The sequence below is a fragment of the Stegostoma tigrinum genome, chromosome 21 (assembly GCF_030684315.1).
Source record: "Stegostoma tigrinum isolate sSteTig4 chromosome 21, sSteTig4.hap1, whole genome shotgun sequence".
Lineage (NCBI taxonomy): Eukaryota > Metazoa > Chordata > Chondrichthyes > Orectolobiformes > Stegostomatidae > Stegostoma > Stegostoma tigrinum.
In genome coordinates, this window is record NC_081374.1 from 49,620,127 (window position 1) to 49,637,328 (window position 17,202).

The 17,202-nt window shown below is 44.0% G+C and overlaps 1 protein-coding gene across 3 annotated transcripts; it reads left to right on the forward strand.

Moving 5' to 3' along the window:
• Positions 1–8,178: 8,178 nt before the first annotated feature.
• Positions 8,179–10,523, forward strand: LOC132210807 (probable G-protein coupled receptor 139). Of its 3 annotated transcripts, none has more exons than XM_059653238.1 (2): positions 8,179–8,422; positions 9,249–10,523. In XM_059653238.1, exons 1-2 carry the CDS (start codon positions 8,284–8,286, stop codon positions 10,148–10,150), a joined length of 1,041 nt encoding a protein of 346 aa, XP_059509221.1. In that variant the 5' UTR covers positions 8,179–8,283; the 3' UTR covers positions 10,151–10,523. The 3 variants fall into 3 exon arrangements, with proteins under 3 accessions (XP_059509221.1, XP_059509223.1, XP_059509222.1); XM_059653240.1 differs by having other exon boundaries at positions 8,179–8,371; XM_059653239.1 differs by lacking the exon at positions 8,179–8,422 and adding an exon at positions 8,445–8,569.
• Positions 10,524–17,202: the final 6,679 nt, after the last annotated feature.

Consider the following 17,202-nt stretch of genomic DNA (forward strand, 5'->3'; position numbering starts at 1 on the left):
AGCACACAAGGCTATGCGCCAAATAGCGGAATGTAAGATCGATATAGATAGATGTCTGATGATTAGCAGGAACAAGAAAAGCAGAAGACTCTGTATCCCTGCTGTAAAAGCTCAATAACTGTATGACTCTCTGAGTAGTGACAAAAATCACTGAGTAACTTTACTCGAAATTCAGGGTTATGTCACTTGATGGGAAAAGTACAAATGTTTTATTTTGCTTTATATTCTCGCGGATTCTTCCAAAACACTACAACACCTCAGTTAGATTACAACTCTGAGTGAAGTCAAAGGCTGAAGCCAACAACATCAAGTCATCATAGACATAACAGAACAGAGAGCTGCTCTCACATTGGATCGAGACAACTTATGATGGTTTAACCTGAGGGCCACCACACCTCAGGTGAGGGGACAGGTTGAGGAGAGTCCTTCATGGTTCGTATGCATTGACACTGAGGGGATTTGACCAGTATTGAAGTTTGGAAATGGTTCGATAACATTGCCTTTGCATGAACATTGAATGAAAAGTAGAATCAACACAGTTGGATAGGGATAAAAGTTTGTAATTTTTTTACAGTAAAGCTGCTATCTGCTCCAATCGTGTAAAACCAGGGTTTTGTAGCAAACTGTGGAGTTGTGTGCTAACGTTGTCAAGTACTCCTCCTCCGAAACGTGGATGAGTACAAACTTCAGGAAATACAAATCCCCTTTGGTCTTGAGGGAAAATGAGCGAGAAATGGTCGCTTTTCATTCCAGTAAAGTATCTACTGATAGAAAATTAAATCATCAAGGGACTTGCCAGGGAATAGATGACACCAAAATTGGTGCTCTCGTCGGCAGTGAAGGAAGTCATTGAAGATTGCAAGGGGATCGTGATCAATGGGCCAATGGGCTGAGGGCAGTCAGATGGATTTTAATTTGAATTAATGTGAGGTATTGCACTTTGGGAAAACATACAAGGGCAGGACTTGTGGTGTTAATGGAGATACCCTGTGTAGCCCACAGAATCCATACAGTGTGGAAACAGGCCATTTGGCCCAACAAATCCACAGCAACCCTCCCTCCAGCTTCCCCGACCCTATCGCTGTAGCTCTGCACTTTCCATGGCTAATGCACCTTAACGACATATCCTCGAACACGATGAATAATTTAACATGGCCTATCTGCCTAAGTTGCATGTTTTTGGCCCGGTGGAATAAGCCTGAACACCCAGTAGGAACCCACACAGACATGGAGAGCACATGCAAACACCTCATAGACAGTCACATAAGGGTGAGTTAAGATGAGGAGACAAAGATTTAAACGGGAACTGAGGGGTAACTTCTTCACACAGAGGTTGGAATGAACTGCCAGAGAAAGGGGTAAATGTAGGCACAGGTGCACATTTAAAAGACATTTGAACAGGTGTGTGGATGGGGAAAGTTTAAAGGGATATGGTAGAAACACAGGCAAGTGGGACTCAGTCAGCAAGAGCTGCAGATGCTGGAGTCAGAGATAACAAAGTGTGCAGCTGGAGGGACAGGGCAGGGCAGGCAGCAATCAGAGAAACGGGAAAACTGATGTTTTGACTCAGGATCCTTCTTCAGAGGGGAAGTCGGATAGTTTAGTTTTCACCACGCAAGCTATGTGTTTGCAGTCCATTTGCTGCAGATAGCACCATAATGCCCTCAGGGAGGGAATTCCAGGATATTGATCCAGCGACAGTGAAGGAACAGTGAATATTTCCGAGTCAGGATGGTGGGTGGCTTGGAGGAGGTGTTGTTCCCAACTATCTGCTGCCCTTGTCCTTCGAGATGGAAGTGGTCATGGGTTGGAAGGTGCTGTGTGAGGTTCCTGTACATAATATACACTGCTGTTACTTTGCATCACCGGTGGAAGGAGTTATTGATTGAGGATGTGGTGTCAATCAAGTGGCCAGCTTTGACCTGGAGAATGTCATGGGGAGCTGCCTTTTTGAACAGCTGCAATCCAAAATGATGAGTATCCAATGTTTTTTTTCGTGTTTCAGATGTCAAAAATTTTGAGGATCAGAGGTAAGGGTGACAGGAAGAAACGTTTCCCCTCGATAGAGGGACCAAAGTAGAGTGAGACAGAGATTTAACGTCAGAATCAGGAGGTTTCGAGGGGATGTGAGTTTTCAAACAGGTGGCATTTTACAATGCCATCCCCTATTCCCAATGACATCAGGCCGGAGAGGCACACTACTGCCCGAACTGCCATCTCAGCCCCTTTACACTAAGCAAAAAAGAAGCTTACCTTCCTCGCCTTATTCGCTGAAACCCAGTATTCACCTGAGGCTGCACGAATACGAGCTTAACTTAAAATGTAATCTTTACAAACTGACCAAATACCCTCTGGGCTCCAACAAACTTCCTAAGAGCCTGTCTCAATATCTCTCTCCACTTTCTTTTGGTGTGAGGAGGAAAGGAATTATACACTGCAGGATTGTTTGGGGCTTACCATTAATTGACACCGGGTTCTTCCTTCACTCCAATGATCAATTGTGGTGACTGTTCCCCGCGTCTCCCCGAATGCCCTGCGGTGAAGTCTCTCTGGTGTCCTTTATTGCCATCTTCCATCAGTCTCTTTTTGTGTCTGTCACTCTCTCTCACACACACACACTCACAATCCCTCTCTCCATTGTTGCTGTTACATTGATGCTGACTTCTTTCTCAGACGATTTCCGCTCTTGTTTCAGAATTCCAGGATACGTGGTTCTCATTTTTCTCATCAAGGGGGACATTCTGCTTGCCTCAAATGACAAGCCCAACGCTTCCATATTTTTGAACACAGAAAGTAACTCAGAGCTTGGGTGCCTGAGTTCTTCTCAGTTGTTTGTCTCATGGCAGACAAAGGCCATATTTGGGTTTCAGGGACGTTGGCACGGCCAAATGAAAGGGACCAGGTGGACGGGCTGTGGGTGAAGACTCGTGCTAGGTTCACCCCTGGGGTTACCCAGCCTCCTGCATATGACAGGTGACGGCTGTGGCCAGAGATTCCGCCTTGCAACGACCATCTTCGGTTTGGATGCATGGCACATCGCATTGGGAAGCCAAGTGTGCCACAGTCTTGTGAATTATCGAGGAGAAGCTGCTAATGGAGAAGAGGAGCTTAGCTCACAATGGATCCCAGATCCAAACCCTTACCAATGCATCAAAAGAGAAACCTGAGGAGAAATCAGTGAGGGATTCAGACATTCGATCACTCTCAAACCTACCCCACGATTCAATTGGATCATAATCCATCTCTCTTGGGGGATCTCAACCAGAGAGATGTTGAGAGCTTGAGAAGCTGTGAGATACGGGCTCAGTTTCTGAATCAGGCATCTCTCACCATGACCAAATTCCAGGTTCCAACCCAAGTATGAACGGATCAATTACATTGAGGAACTCTGGAGATGAGATGTGGGAGAGTGGGCTCGTAGTGTTAAGCAAATGTTCCGGTGGCATGGGATCAAATCTCAACATGGCCTTTGGGATGGAATTTGAAACCAGTTCACAAATCTGCAAGATGAAACAAACTCAGTAACGATGAATGTTCAACTAATCATTGATTGGTGTAAAATCCAAATCGGGTTCACTCATGTCACTGCAGGCAAGGAAATCTGCCATTGTTACTCGGTTTGATGGACAAGTGACTCCAGACTGCTCACTCTGGGATGAGTGGAGATTTTTCTCTTAATCTCAGGGACGTGTGTCTGTGGGATTCCTTTCCCGGGATTGCAGTTGTTTGGGGAGGGGAGAGACAAAAGCTATGATCTAACCAAATCTTCGAGAAAACTCAAAGCGGGGATCAGTGTCAGAGAGGTGTACAGGGCAGGAAAAGACCTTTCAATCAATTGTGTCTGTGCTACTGAGAAACAAACCGCCTCACCATTCTAAACCCACTCCCCAGGACTCAGCACAAGGCTTGACATTGGTAGTGTATATCTGAATAATTCTTCTTTTGTATGAGAGTTTCTGTCTTTCCCACTCTTACAGGCAGTGAGTTTCATATCTACACCACACTCTGGGTGAAAACATTTTTCTTCACTTTCCCTCAAAACCTCCTGCACACTCTCTGAAATGTTTGCACCCCACACACCCTGGTACTTGTTCCTTCCATCAAGGGGAAGTGTTACTTCCAATCCACCCGAACTCTGCCTCGCATTATTTTGTACATTTTAATCATTCCCCTCTCAATATGCTCTGTCCTCTGGAAAACAACCCAAATCTGTCTTCAATAACTGGATCTGTCTATCCCAGGCAAAATCCTGGTAAATCTTCTTCACGCCTTCTCTCAGGCAAACACATCCCTCCTATAATGTGTATTATGCGACTGCATACTCTTCCTGTGTGTCCCTGAACAATGTTTTCACACAAATCTACCAGAATGTCTCCGCCCTTAAACGAAATGCCTTGGCAAACAAAACCAAGTGTAATATATGCCTTGTTAACCACTTTATCTCCTTAGCTCACTCTTTAAACCGACTAACGCACACACACCCAAGCTGCCTCTGATTCTCAGTGCTTCACAGAGTCCAACCATCGAGCATCCGTTTCCTTGCCTGTCCTCCTGCGCAAGTGCAACAATCCACACCTATCAGGTTGAACAAATGTTCTTAAGGTCAGCTTCAGAGTTCATGGATCTCACTGAGCAGACCTGTATAATGCACACCAGCAAATTCCAAGACAGCGTCTCTCTGCTGAGGAAGACCGTGACCCCATTGGAGGATTGAGACACTGACTGTGTGTGACCTTGACAGGATATCGCATACCCGATAATGGATGGATGCTGAAAAATGGGAGCTTTCAATGAAGAAATCTGCAACTACACTTGAATCTGACTGCTCAGCATGAGTGTTAATCATGCAGCAAGAAATATCAGCACATTGTCTGAATAATGAAAGGTTGCAAAGCTCTGAGGTGCAGAGAGATCTGGGAGCCTTAGTGCTTTAGACCATAAAAAAAAGGAGTTGAAATTAGGCTATTCAGCCCAGTGAGTCTGCTGCAACATTCAGTCATGGCTGATACGTTTCTCAGCCCCATTTTCCAGACTTCTCTCTGTAACCCTTGATCCCCTTGACATTCAAGAACATATCTAACTCTGTCTTAAATTTGGTCAATGATTCACGAATCTCTGTATGAAAAGGTTTCTCCATTTCTCCATTTTAAAGGCTCTTCCTTCAGAGTCTGTGCTCTCAGATCCAAGGCTTTCCTGCCAATGGAAACATCCTCCCAACATCCAGTCTCTCCAGGCTGTTCTGTTTTCCTTAAGTTCCAATTAGGATGCCTCTTATCATTCTCAACTCTATGGAGTAAAAACCCAGAGTACTCAAATGTTCTCATGTGTTAGGGGTTTCAATCGTGAATCATTCTCATGAACCTCCTCTGGAGCCTCTCCAGGCCTGATACATCCTTCCAAAGGTATGAGGCCCAAAATTGTTCACAATACTCTCAATGTGGTCTGACCAGACCTTTATAAAGACTGAAATACATATCCCTGCTTTTATATTCTAGTCGTCTCCAAATAAATATTAAAATTGGATTTGCCTTCCAAACTACCGGCCGAACATGCAAGCTCAGCTTAAGAAACTCCCAACTCGTTTTGCACTACAAATTTCTGCAATTTCTCCCCATTTAGAACTGTCTATGCCCCTATTCTTCCCACCAAAGTGTACAGCCGCACACTTTCCCGTGTTGTATTCCATCTCCCACTTCTTTGCCCACTCTCCAAACCTTTCAATCCTTCAGCAGCTTTCTCTCCTCTTCAATACTACCAGTTGCTCTTCTTGTCTTTATGTCTTCAGCAACCTTTTCCAGAATGCCCTCAGTTCCTTCGTCTCAGTCAATAATGTCAAAAGTAAAAAGTTGTGGTCCCTGCACTGACCCTTATGGAATAGAACTTGCTACCGGCTGCCATCCTGAGAAAGACTCATTTATTCCACTCCCTGTTTTCTACCAGATAGCCAATCCTCTCTCCATGCTATCACATTGCCTCTAACACCATGGGCCCTTGCCTTGCTCAGCAGCGCCCTGTGCCGCACCTTATCAAAGGCCTTCTTGAATTCCAGGCAGACAGCATCAATTGGCTCTCCTTGGTCTACCCTACTTGTTACCTCCTCAAATACATTAAAAAGGTTTGTCTGGCATGACCTCCCCTTGATGAAACCATTGCTGTGTTTTCACATTGACTTCCAAGTACTCAGAAAGCTCCTCCATTTTTTCTTCAGAAGCGTCCAGACGTGAAACGTTAGCTTTCCTGCTCCTCTGATGTTGCTTGGCCTGTTGTGTGCATCCAGCTCTACACCTTGCTCTCTCAATTCTCTTGCCCAACGTGGTTTTGCATTGCATACAATGTTCCGCTGAGTCCAAGCATCACAAATCAACAATTATCATCAGGGGCACAATACATTGTTCGAGAAATCCTCACCACAGCTCAACGGATTGGATAGAACTATCTGGGAAGTCTGCTGTCACCATCCTGTTTATTGGTGAAAATAAAAAAAATCACATGATACCAGGTTCTAATCCAATAGGATTATTTGAAGTCATAAGCTTATTTATAAACCTATTGCAGCATAAACTGCTGTTGCGTGACTTTTCACTCTGTCCATCCCAGTTCAATACTGGCAGCTCTATGTCATGTTTAAAATGAACAGTAATATGTTGAAATAGAAGCTGAACGTGAGAAAATGTGAAGTTGTTTAGTTTGGGAGCGAGAGCAACAGAATGGAGTGTTATTCTAATGGAGAAAGACTGCAGAAAGCTTCAATACAAGGGAACCTGTTGGGAACATGTGCACAAAATGCAGAAAGTTATCAGGTAATCAGAACAGCAAATGGAACATTGGCTATTACTTCAAGGGGGTTGTAGTATGAGAGGAGGGAAATCTTTCTGCAAATGTGAAAGGTGCTGCTGAGATAAGAAGAGATAACATTGCCTTGAAGGCCGATCAGCAATGTTCACAAGGATGATCCCAGTATGGAAGAATTAGCGATGGAGCAAAGATTAAACAGATTACTATGGTACTCACTGGAGTTTAGAGGCATGAGAAGCAATCACATGGTGGGTGTTGACAGTGGAATGCAGAGAGAATGGTTCCTTTCATGGCAGAGTCTTCCAATACTGGGCATTGTCTCAGAATGAAGGGGCACAATTGAAGACTGAGATGAGGGGAAATTTCTTCTCTCAGAGGGTCGTGTTTCTTTGGAACTCATTGTCACAGAGAGCTTTGGGGGCTGAGCCTTTGTATCTCTTTGAGGCTGAAATGGATTTCAGTAAAAAGGGGAATTCAGGCATCAGAGTAAATGTAGGAAAGTGGGCATGTATACATGTTTGGACCCCTTACATATTGATGAGGGAGGCTGGAATATCCAGAGTTAGATGAATTCAGTAGGATCTAACAAAATTCTGAAATGCTTAAAGGATTGACAGTAAGTGCAGGAAGGCTATTTTTCCGTCTCTGTACGAGATTACCCGAGAATCTTCTCAGCATAAAGGACAATCCATTTCAGACTGAGATGAGGAGGAACGTGTTCACTGAGAGGATGATGAATTTCTGAAATGCTGTGTCCCAGACAACATGTGGAAGCTCTACCATCAAGGCAGAGATTGTTAGATTTCAAGTTATTAATGACATCATGGCACATGGAAATGTACATGAATGGCCATGATTTGGAATTGCAGAGATGGTTTGATAAGGGTGGAGGTGTGGTGTGGGAGGTTCTGTGCTGTCAGCTGATTTAGGCTGAACAGACCAGGCATCTCCTTGCTGTCTGAACAACTGCTCACCCACTTTATTTTCATCAGCGCACCCAGTGTGTCATGCTTCAGGCTTCCCCTGTCACCTTACACCATGGCTTTCAATTTAAGAACGGACCTGTAATCACATGGTCCATTCACTCCCTCTCTGAAACAGACCTCAACATTTGTCATGCTCAGACTCTAGCCCCAAATCCAATTTTACAGTCTGTACATTCATTAATTACATCAATCTTTCCTCAGCTAACCTCTGAAATCACCTGGGTAATTACATCAGTTTACTCTTGCACAGAGGAGATATGATGGAAAAAAATAGCTGTTTGTTTAGTAACTGTCACTAATGTCAGTCCCCATGGAACCTAACTGTGGTGCTGCAGGGTGTACTACATCTACTTATAAGGGACATTGTTCAACTTTTCCTCTCATCGTGTCAGTTGGAGAGACAGCCGTGATACGAACAGAGATCTGGGACACCAGAGAGAGATAAAATAGAGTACAGGACACAGTTTACAATTGGAGAGTAATAGATTAAAATGATGTAACAATGTATTGGAATCTGGCAATGATGGATTGGAACAATACAACACTGGATTTGAATCGAAGAACAAACGATTGGAATGTTACAACGACAGGTTGGAATGGCTTGACAATTGCTCAAGATGTGAGAACAATCTATGGGAATGGTAAAACATTGGAAATGGGTTTCATTGAGATGTTGAATTCTCTTTCTGCTACTTTTTATCGGAAGTCACTGAAAACCCGTATTCGATTAGTCCTTCGGATTATGCAATTCATTTATTATCCGATTCTCGCTATCATTGCAGTGCCTGGTCAGTCTTCTGTATTTCTATAAATTGTGGTACTCACAGTGCAACACTTGCTGCTCTTATTTTCTTTCCTCTGTGTTGTTCATTCTGCCAGCCATTGATTAGGGCCTTACCACGCATGACGTTTACTCTCTCATCTTTACTGCTTCTTGCTTTCCTCTAGGTCCGGCTGTTAGGTCTGTAACCCTGGCTATTTTAGTGTCTAACTGAGTGCTCACTGACTCAGTATCCATTCCTCCACAGACCTCGTGTCTATGCAGTTGAGGTATTTGATGAATTGATACTAGAATCCTTGCTGGTATTTTCAAACATTATTTTTTGATCGTTGGTTCCATCACATGTTTGCATGAGGGTAGCGTCTCTTAGATCTTGCCCATTTCCAAAGTTCATTTCCAGCCCATTCATTCTCTGTTTCTGTGATTTCCATTTTGGGACAAAATATATTGCAACAGTCATGAACACTTCAGTGAACAGCAACTTTTATCAGATCTTCTATTTTCATTACACGGTCAATTTAGAGAATAACATTCATTGGATCCACCAAATAAACTTAACACTGATGCAAACATTTGTCACAGCAACGGATACAAAATGCCATTTGTACATCTCAATCGCTGCTCAATAAAATTGGTAACAGTGTTCCAAGCAGAAACTATAACTACATTCTTTGCTTTCCTCACAGCCAACATAGTAACAATTGTGATCCTGTCCCAGGAAAAGTGTGGTTTCTCCCGATGTGTCTCTCAGTACCTGGTAGCCATGGCAATAGCAGATCTCCTGGTCATTATATTTGACCTCATATTGCGACACATCCCATTTGTCTATTTGGAGGATCATCATTTCTTAGAAGGTATCCCTGTGTGTAATACCCACGCTGTTTTGATTTATGCAGCCACTGACTGTTCTGTCTGGTTCACCGTCACTTTCACTTTTGATCGATTTGTAGCCATTTGTTGCCCAAATCTGAGAAGTAAATATTGCAAACTGAAAACAGCAGCCGTGGTTCTGGCAACAGTGACTGGATTGAGCTGTTTGAAAAACATTTTCTGGTATTTTATGTTTACTCATCAGTATTATCACAGGAGCAGACCCTGGTTTTGTCGAGTGACAAGCAATGTGAAGTTTTCTCCAGTCTGGGGAGCAATTGAGTTCTGTCATTACGTACTAACACCAGGAGTTGCCTTTATTCTCATTCTGCTTCTCAATGTTTTAACGGTTAGACACATTGCAGTGACCAGCAGATCCCGCAGGAGACTCGTTCAGCAGAGCAACAGAAAAGGCACCAAAGATCTAGAGATGAAGAGTCGAAAGAATTCCATCATTTTATTGTTTCTTATCTCAGGGAATTTCATTCTATTATGGTCAGTATCAATGGTGTATTCCATAAATTGGAGAATGATATTTTTGGGATATGAGTCTGTTTCTCTGCCACTGTTTGTAATGGAACTGGGCTACATGCTTCAGATGCTGAGTTGCTGCACAAACACTGTCATTTATGTCATCACACATCCTAAGTTCAGACAGCATTTGAAGAATATCATGTACTATCCCTTTACTCCAATTGTGAAATGTATTACATATTGAGACTGACTGAAGAATTACATCATCAGCAATCAATTTTGCATGCGTTTGAATCTCATCCACAGTCCTGGTGTCTTATTAATAGACATCATTGAAAGAAGATGATATCTCTACGACATTTGATCTGTGATTTTTGCCTGTCTAATTTGACAGCCTACGCACCTGTGCCAGTACACTGTTTATCTGCTTCTCAATCCAAGTGTGGGTGTGTGGCTGTGCATGTATCGAAGCATAAGATAGATAGATAGAGGAGCAGGTTCGGTAACAGACACAATACTCAAGAGTGATAACAACATGATTAAATGTTTTCTAGTTTGAGGGTGATAAACATGGTACTGACTTTAGTCTTTCAACTTAATTAAAAGTAATACAAACCTGTGAATGCAAAATTCATTATGGGGTACAGCAAAAACAGGAAGTGAAATGTGTCATGGTAACTCAGCAGCTTTCGACTTTTAAGAAAGCATTTCATACTTCTCAAAAAGTGTACTTTTCACTGAGACATACTTCAACGAGATGGGAATACCATTCTTTACTAACTACAGATGTTAAAGATTGTATCAAGGTGAACGAAACTGTTCAATGCTGTGTAGCTGAATGGTATAATGTTGGATTTCTTTGACCCTTTAGTGGATGATTTTTTGAAAGAGACGCAGAAAGCAGAATAAAAAATTCTAAACCAGCAAGAAGTTCTATTTCCACAAGAATAGACAAAAGGATACAGGTAGCCCAAGGAAATATTCATCCCTGAGTGAATGGAATTCAGGAATTAACAATGGCAAAGGAGGAAATGGTAAAGACATTGCCCAAATATTTCTATAGATGGTGGCATACAAAATGCCCAAAGTCTGAGGAAATCACGGAGGAATGAACAGGGACTGAAAATGATTATTATCGTTCAGTGACTGGGAAATAGCAAGGATTGCTGATGCAGGAACTTAGAGTTGATACAGTGTGGACCTGGAGGAACACAGCAGGTCAGGCAATATTAGAGGAGCAGGAAAGTTGACATTTTATGTCGGGACCCTTCATCAGGGCAGTGGAGTGGGTAGGACGATCAGAAATAAAGTGAGGTCATCTGGGTTGGGGAAAGGTATTTGAGGTGGTGATTGGTGGTTGTAGGAAAGGATTGTGGAGATTGTTCAATGGGAAGCATAGACATCACAGGCCAAGTTGCAGGATGTACACGTTAATCCCTGTTGGAAAAGTAATGATTGCTTGGGGCCATAGATGGAGTTGAGTGAGAAGGTATAAGAGGAAGTGTAGCATTTCCTGCATTTACAGAGAAAGGTTTTGGGCGCAATGGGGCTGTTGGAGAGTGTGGTGCGCACGAAAGAGTCGTGGAGAGAGTATTCCCTGTGGAAACAACTCACCTGCAACTCCTGCATTTCCTGCACTTCGACCCTCAAATACCCACCCCCAACAGCAACAAGGATAGAATCTCCCTGGTCCTCCCATACCTCCCTACTAAAATCTGAATCCAAAGCATCTTCCATGACTTCCACCACTTGCAATCAGACCCCACCAGTGAAGAAATACTTGCCACCCCATCCTTGTCTGCATTTTATAGCGACGGCTTTCTCCACTAATACCTCGTCCACTCCACTCTCCCCATCCGGCCACTGTAGGAACTGCTGCACTGCCCCTTTCATCGGTGGTCTCATCCGGATCCAAGACACCAAACAATCATTCTGTCGCTGCCAGGGATTCATGTGAACCTCCTCCAATCGGGTCTACTGTGTCCGTTGTTCCCAAAGTGGTCTCTTCTATGTGGAGAGACCAAGTGCAGACTTAGTAAATGATTTGCAGAGCATTTGCACTCTGTACATTCCAATCAATACCACCTTCCTGTTCTCAGCCATTTCAACTCCCCTCCCTATTCCGTTGGCGACACATCCATCCTGGGCCTCGTTCAATGCCACAATGATGCCATCTGATCATTGGAGGAACAAAACCTTATATTACAGTTGGGAATCCTACAGCTTAATGACCTCAACATATAATTCACTGACGTCAAAATCTTCTCATGCCCCATCTCACCTCATGTCTAGGCCTCCCTCGTATTCCCACTTCCTTGACCTGCGACTGCCATCTTCCCTCTCACCTCTTAGCCCCACCCTTCCCATGAATAAATCTCCACAATCCCCTTTCTGCCTCCAACAATTCCTACCCTACCAAATGTCCCCTTACCAAGGTGCTTCCTCTGTATAATTCAGCGTTCCTTTACTTTCGCCAGTCCCGATGAGGGGTCCCAATCGGAAACAGTGACTTTCCTGCTTCTCTGATGCTCCCTGAACTGCTGTGTCCCTCCAGGCCCACACTGCATTACTATCATTATCATTCATGAAGGCAATGTACTGTACTGTAGTGTAGAACATGGACTGCAAGGGTGTTGAGGTAAAGAAGGAGATTAACACTCACCAATGACATTCTCTTGAGCAGCCAATGCAGATAAGATGATTCAAACACCTCCGCCTGCTGCAGCAATTCTGTGATCCTATCAGGAAAACAAATCAGGCGAAAGAATGATCTGTTCCTTACACCTGACTCTTTGCATTATAGGATCCTGAAATAAGTGACAACGTATGAGTGTCAGACTTAATCAATTTGGTCAGTGGGCTGAGGAATGGCAGATGGAACTCAATTTAGATCAATGCAAGGTGTTGCACTTTAGTGAAGCAAAACAGAGCAGGACTTACAGCATCAATGGTAATGTCCTGAGGACTGTTACAGAACGAAGAGATCAAAGGGTACAGGATCAGAGCTCATTGAAAATAGAGTCACAGTTAGAGAGGTGAGGACTGCTTGAAGAAGCAAGCTTTCATTGGTCAGAGCATTGATTATAGCAGTTGGGATGTCTTGGTGTAGCTGTACAATGCGTTGGTGAGACCACATTTGGACGACTCCATGTAGATCTGGTAACTTTACTACAGAAAGAATGATGATAGAATTTTGAGTTAGAAGGAGAATTGGATAGTCCTGGGACTCCTTTCCCTGGAGCTGAGGAGACTCAGGGGTGACCAGAGAGATGACTATGAAATGATGAGAGGCACAAGTAAGGAAGATGAGTGACAACTTTTCACCATGGTAAGGGAGTCAAAAACTGGAGAAATATCAGTTGAAGACCAGAGGAGTGAGATACAAAGGGTCAAGTAGTCCACTTTTTATTTAACACAAAAAAGTGGTGAGTTCCTGGAACGGACTGTCAAAGGTGCTGAAGGGAGAAAATGAACACTTCAGACGCTGGAAGCCAATTCTATCGATATGAGGCTGTAAAAGCACAGCAGGTCAGACAGCATCAGTGGAGTAGGAAAGTCAATATTTTGGGCCAAATCCGTTCGTCAGGACTGGGGAGGAGGAGAGGAGATCAGAAATAAATAAAGGGAGGAGGCTGAGGCAGATGTAGAGTGCAAGAGATGATGACCGGTGGATTCAGGGTGGGGATTTATTATGATTGGTCCATGGGAAGGCATGACTGGACAGTTGAGTAGTAAGATCAACAGGTTAGGTCAGGTCAGGGAGGTCAGGAGGTGGGGGAGGGCTGGACATGCGATAAGGCTAGGACTGGATGGACCTTGAAGATGGTGAAGCTAATACTGAAGGCATGAGGCTGTATGCTCCCAAGGTGAAATATCAGGTGCTGTTCATCCACTTAATGTTTGGCCTCAATCTAACAGTGGAGAAGGCCAAGGATGGACATGCAGCCAGGGAAGTGGGAGAGGAATTAAAATGATTGGAAACTGGAAGGTCAGGTTTTTCTTTCATGTAATCATCATGCGATTTGGTCCCTGAGTCTGCGTTTTATCTCCCTGATGTAGAGGAGACCACATCAGGAGGAATCCATACAGTAGATTTAATTTAAAGAGGGACATCAGAGCAAGTGAACTGTGGCGTGGCACTTGTGATCTATGTGGGAAGTGGGTTCATTTCCCATTCACAGCACTGGGAATGTGAGTAGGAACTGTCTCCAGTTAAAAATCCGGGGTTTCGGAACTGGTGTGGCGGATGGGGTTCTTGTGGAGCACCTGCAAAACTGACAGAGCCGTGGATAGTACACATCGTGAGGTGGTCACATCTCAGGCTGAGAGTCCATGAAGAGATAGGATGACCATCACGCAGAGTAAGAGGACTCAGCAGACAATATAGGAACCCTCTGTGGCCATTGCCCTGAGAGACAGATATGACAATTTATATACTGCTGAGGGCAATGGTCTCTTAGTGGGAAGAAGTCAATTTCAAGACACCACCACTGGTTCTGCTGCACGTGTGAATTGCAAGGCCTGAGGAAATATAATAGATGTTCAGTTGTAAGAGGAACAGGTAGGATTTCTGTGGCTGCAGACCACACTCCAGGATGGCATGATGTCTCCTTCGCATCTGGGACAAAAGAAGTTTCAGAACGTCCACATGACAGGGAGGGTGAACAGAGAGTGGTCATGATGTACGTTGGAACACAAAATGGGGAAAAAAAGTCCGAATAGCAGACAATAGGATGATAGGAAACAAGCTAATAAATAGGACTTTAAAGGTAGACATCTCAGGATACAACCAGTGCAATATGCTCAACAGGAAGGAGATAGCAGGATGTAGCAGATGGACACGGGGCTAAAGAGGTGCTCTGAGGTGACAGTTTTCAAATTCCGGATGTAGGTGGGACGAGACAAACTACACTGGTTTCACCTGATTAGTGCCAGGGGGCTTACCCTTTGCCCTAAATATGAGAGAGGCATCATGCCATCTTGGATAACAGGAACTGCAGATGCTGGAGAATTGACACTCGGTTCGCAATAACCAACTGTGGCTTCCAGTCACAAACCATTTTAACTCCGCCTCCCATTCCTGAGCCGAAATGTCCATCTTGGGCCTCCTGCAGTACCACAATGATGCTACCCGAAGGTTGCAGGAACAGCAACTCATATTCCACTTGGGAACCCTGCAGCCCAATGGGATCGATGCGGATTCACAAGCTGCAACATCTCCCAACCCCTTGTCATGTCCCAAAACCAGCCCAGCTCGTCCCCACCTCCCTAACCTGGTCCGTGTCTCGAATGTCCCCTTCTCCCACCTCATTTCCTGCCTGCTAAATTTATCCTGCCCCCTTGACCTATGCGTCTTCCCTGGACTTCGGATCTCATCCCTACCTCCCCACATACAATCATCTTTACTGGCTTCTACCCCACCTCCTTGACCAGTCTGTCTCCTCTCCACCGAGCTGCTCCTCTATCCATCTTCGATCCACCTCCCCGTCTATTGCTATTTATTTCAAAAACCCTTTCCCCCCTCCCCACTTTCTTAAAAAAAGCCTCGGCCCGAAATATCAGCTTTCCTACTCCTAAGATGCTGCTTGGCCTGCTGTGTTCAACCAGCTGTACACCTTGCTATCTCTGCCATCTTGGAATCTGGTCTGCAGCAATAGATGCCTGTGGGGGGATATGAGTGACAGTGGTTGGGGAGGGTTGAATTTAAATTGGCAGGGAGTGGGAAGCTGTGCACAGAGTCAGGGTAAGTAGAGTCAAGGCAAAGAGAAAAAGACAAAAAGATGAATAAGAGGCACGATAGGCAGAGGGACAGAATCAAACAAGGACCAAGTAAAAATAGTGAGAAATGGTCAAGGAGCGTTAAAAAGGCAAGCCTTAAGGCATTCAAAAGGAAGTGGATGAATCAATCACGATAACGGCTGTGATATCATTGGAATTATAAAAACGTGGCTGCAAGGGGACCTGAGGTGAGAACTGACCATTCAATTGTACTCAGTATTTGGGAAGTACAGCCAAAATGGAAAAGGCAGTGGAGTTCAATTACTGGTGAGAGACGATACAAACACAATATTTATGAAAGTTATCAGGTGAGACAACATACAATGTGGGTAAAATTGAGAGAGAGAGCAAGGTGATCTTTCAGGGCAATGGGTAAAATTGAGAAATATCAACGGGCAAAAGACATTTATAGCTGGGCCACCAAAGTGCAGTGGTCATTTTGGGAATGGTATTAAATAGAAAACTAGAACTGCATGCAGTAAAGGAATAATTGTAATCATGGGTGACATTAATCTGCATATAGCTTGGATAAATAAAATTAATCACGATTGTGTACAAAGGATGATTTCCAGGACCAACGCATTGATGAAAAATTGAGGACTAGCCACAAAGCCTGCCTGTTACGCAGTGAGAAAGGAATGATTGGTAATGTAGTTCTGGGAGACTCATAAAGGATGCGACTATAAGGAGTGAGAGTGAAGTTGTTGATTCTGAGACAAGAATCCTGAATCCTGAAAAGGGAAACTGTGATGGTATACGGTGTGAGTTAGCTATGATGGATTGGGCAATGTTACAGTAAGGAATGTCAGTGGACAGGCAATGGTGAACATTTCAGGAGTGAATGGGCGAACTACAAAAATGATATGTCCCTGTCTGGAACAAGATGAAAAAAGAGTTAAAAATCATGGCTTAAAGGGGAAAGTAGTGACAGCATGAGATGCAAAAAGGTGGCAGTCAAATTGATGAGAAAGACAATAGACCGAAGTGTTGGGAAAATTTAGAAGTCAGCAAAAGTGGAGCAAAAGGGTGATTACAAAGGTGGGAATAGACTATGAAAGTAAGATTGTTGAGAACCTAATAGCAGACTGTAGAATTTTCTCTCAGTGTGATTAGAGAAAAGGTTCAGGGACCTCTCTTATGAATACTGAATGGACTTCCATTTGCTTTCAGCAGAAATCCATCAGCAAAAGCTATCTGTCGAAGGAATGCAGTAAGTTAAACTGGAATTTTCCAAAGAGTCTATCCATCCGAGGAGCAGCTTCCTAGATCCCTCCAGATGCGACCCCCACCGCCTCTGAATCAGAATCCTACTTACAAAATAGTAAGCTCGGCAATGTGAGGGTGATTGCAAACTGCTGGAACACCCAAATGAGCATCTTGTTAGGGCACCTCCCCCAATCCCTGACCCGAGCCTGCAGGCAGGCCATCAGTGGATGAAGACGAACAGTTAACAGTCAAAGCTGTATCTCCTCTCTTGTTTGACCTAGCAGCACCATCTTATGATGCGGAAGAACTTGT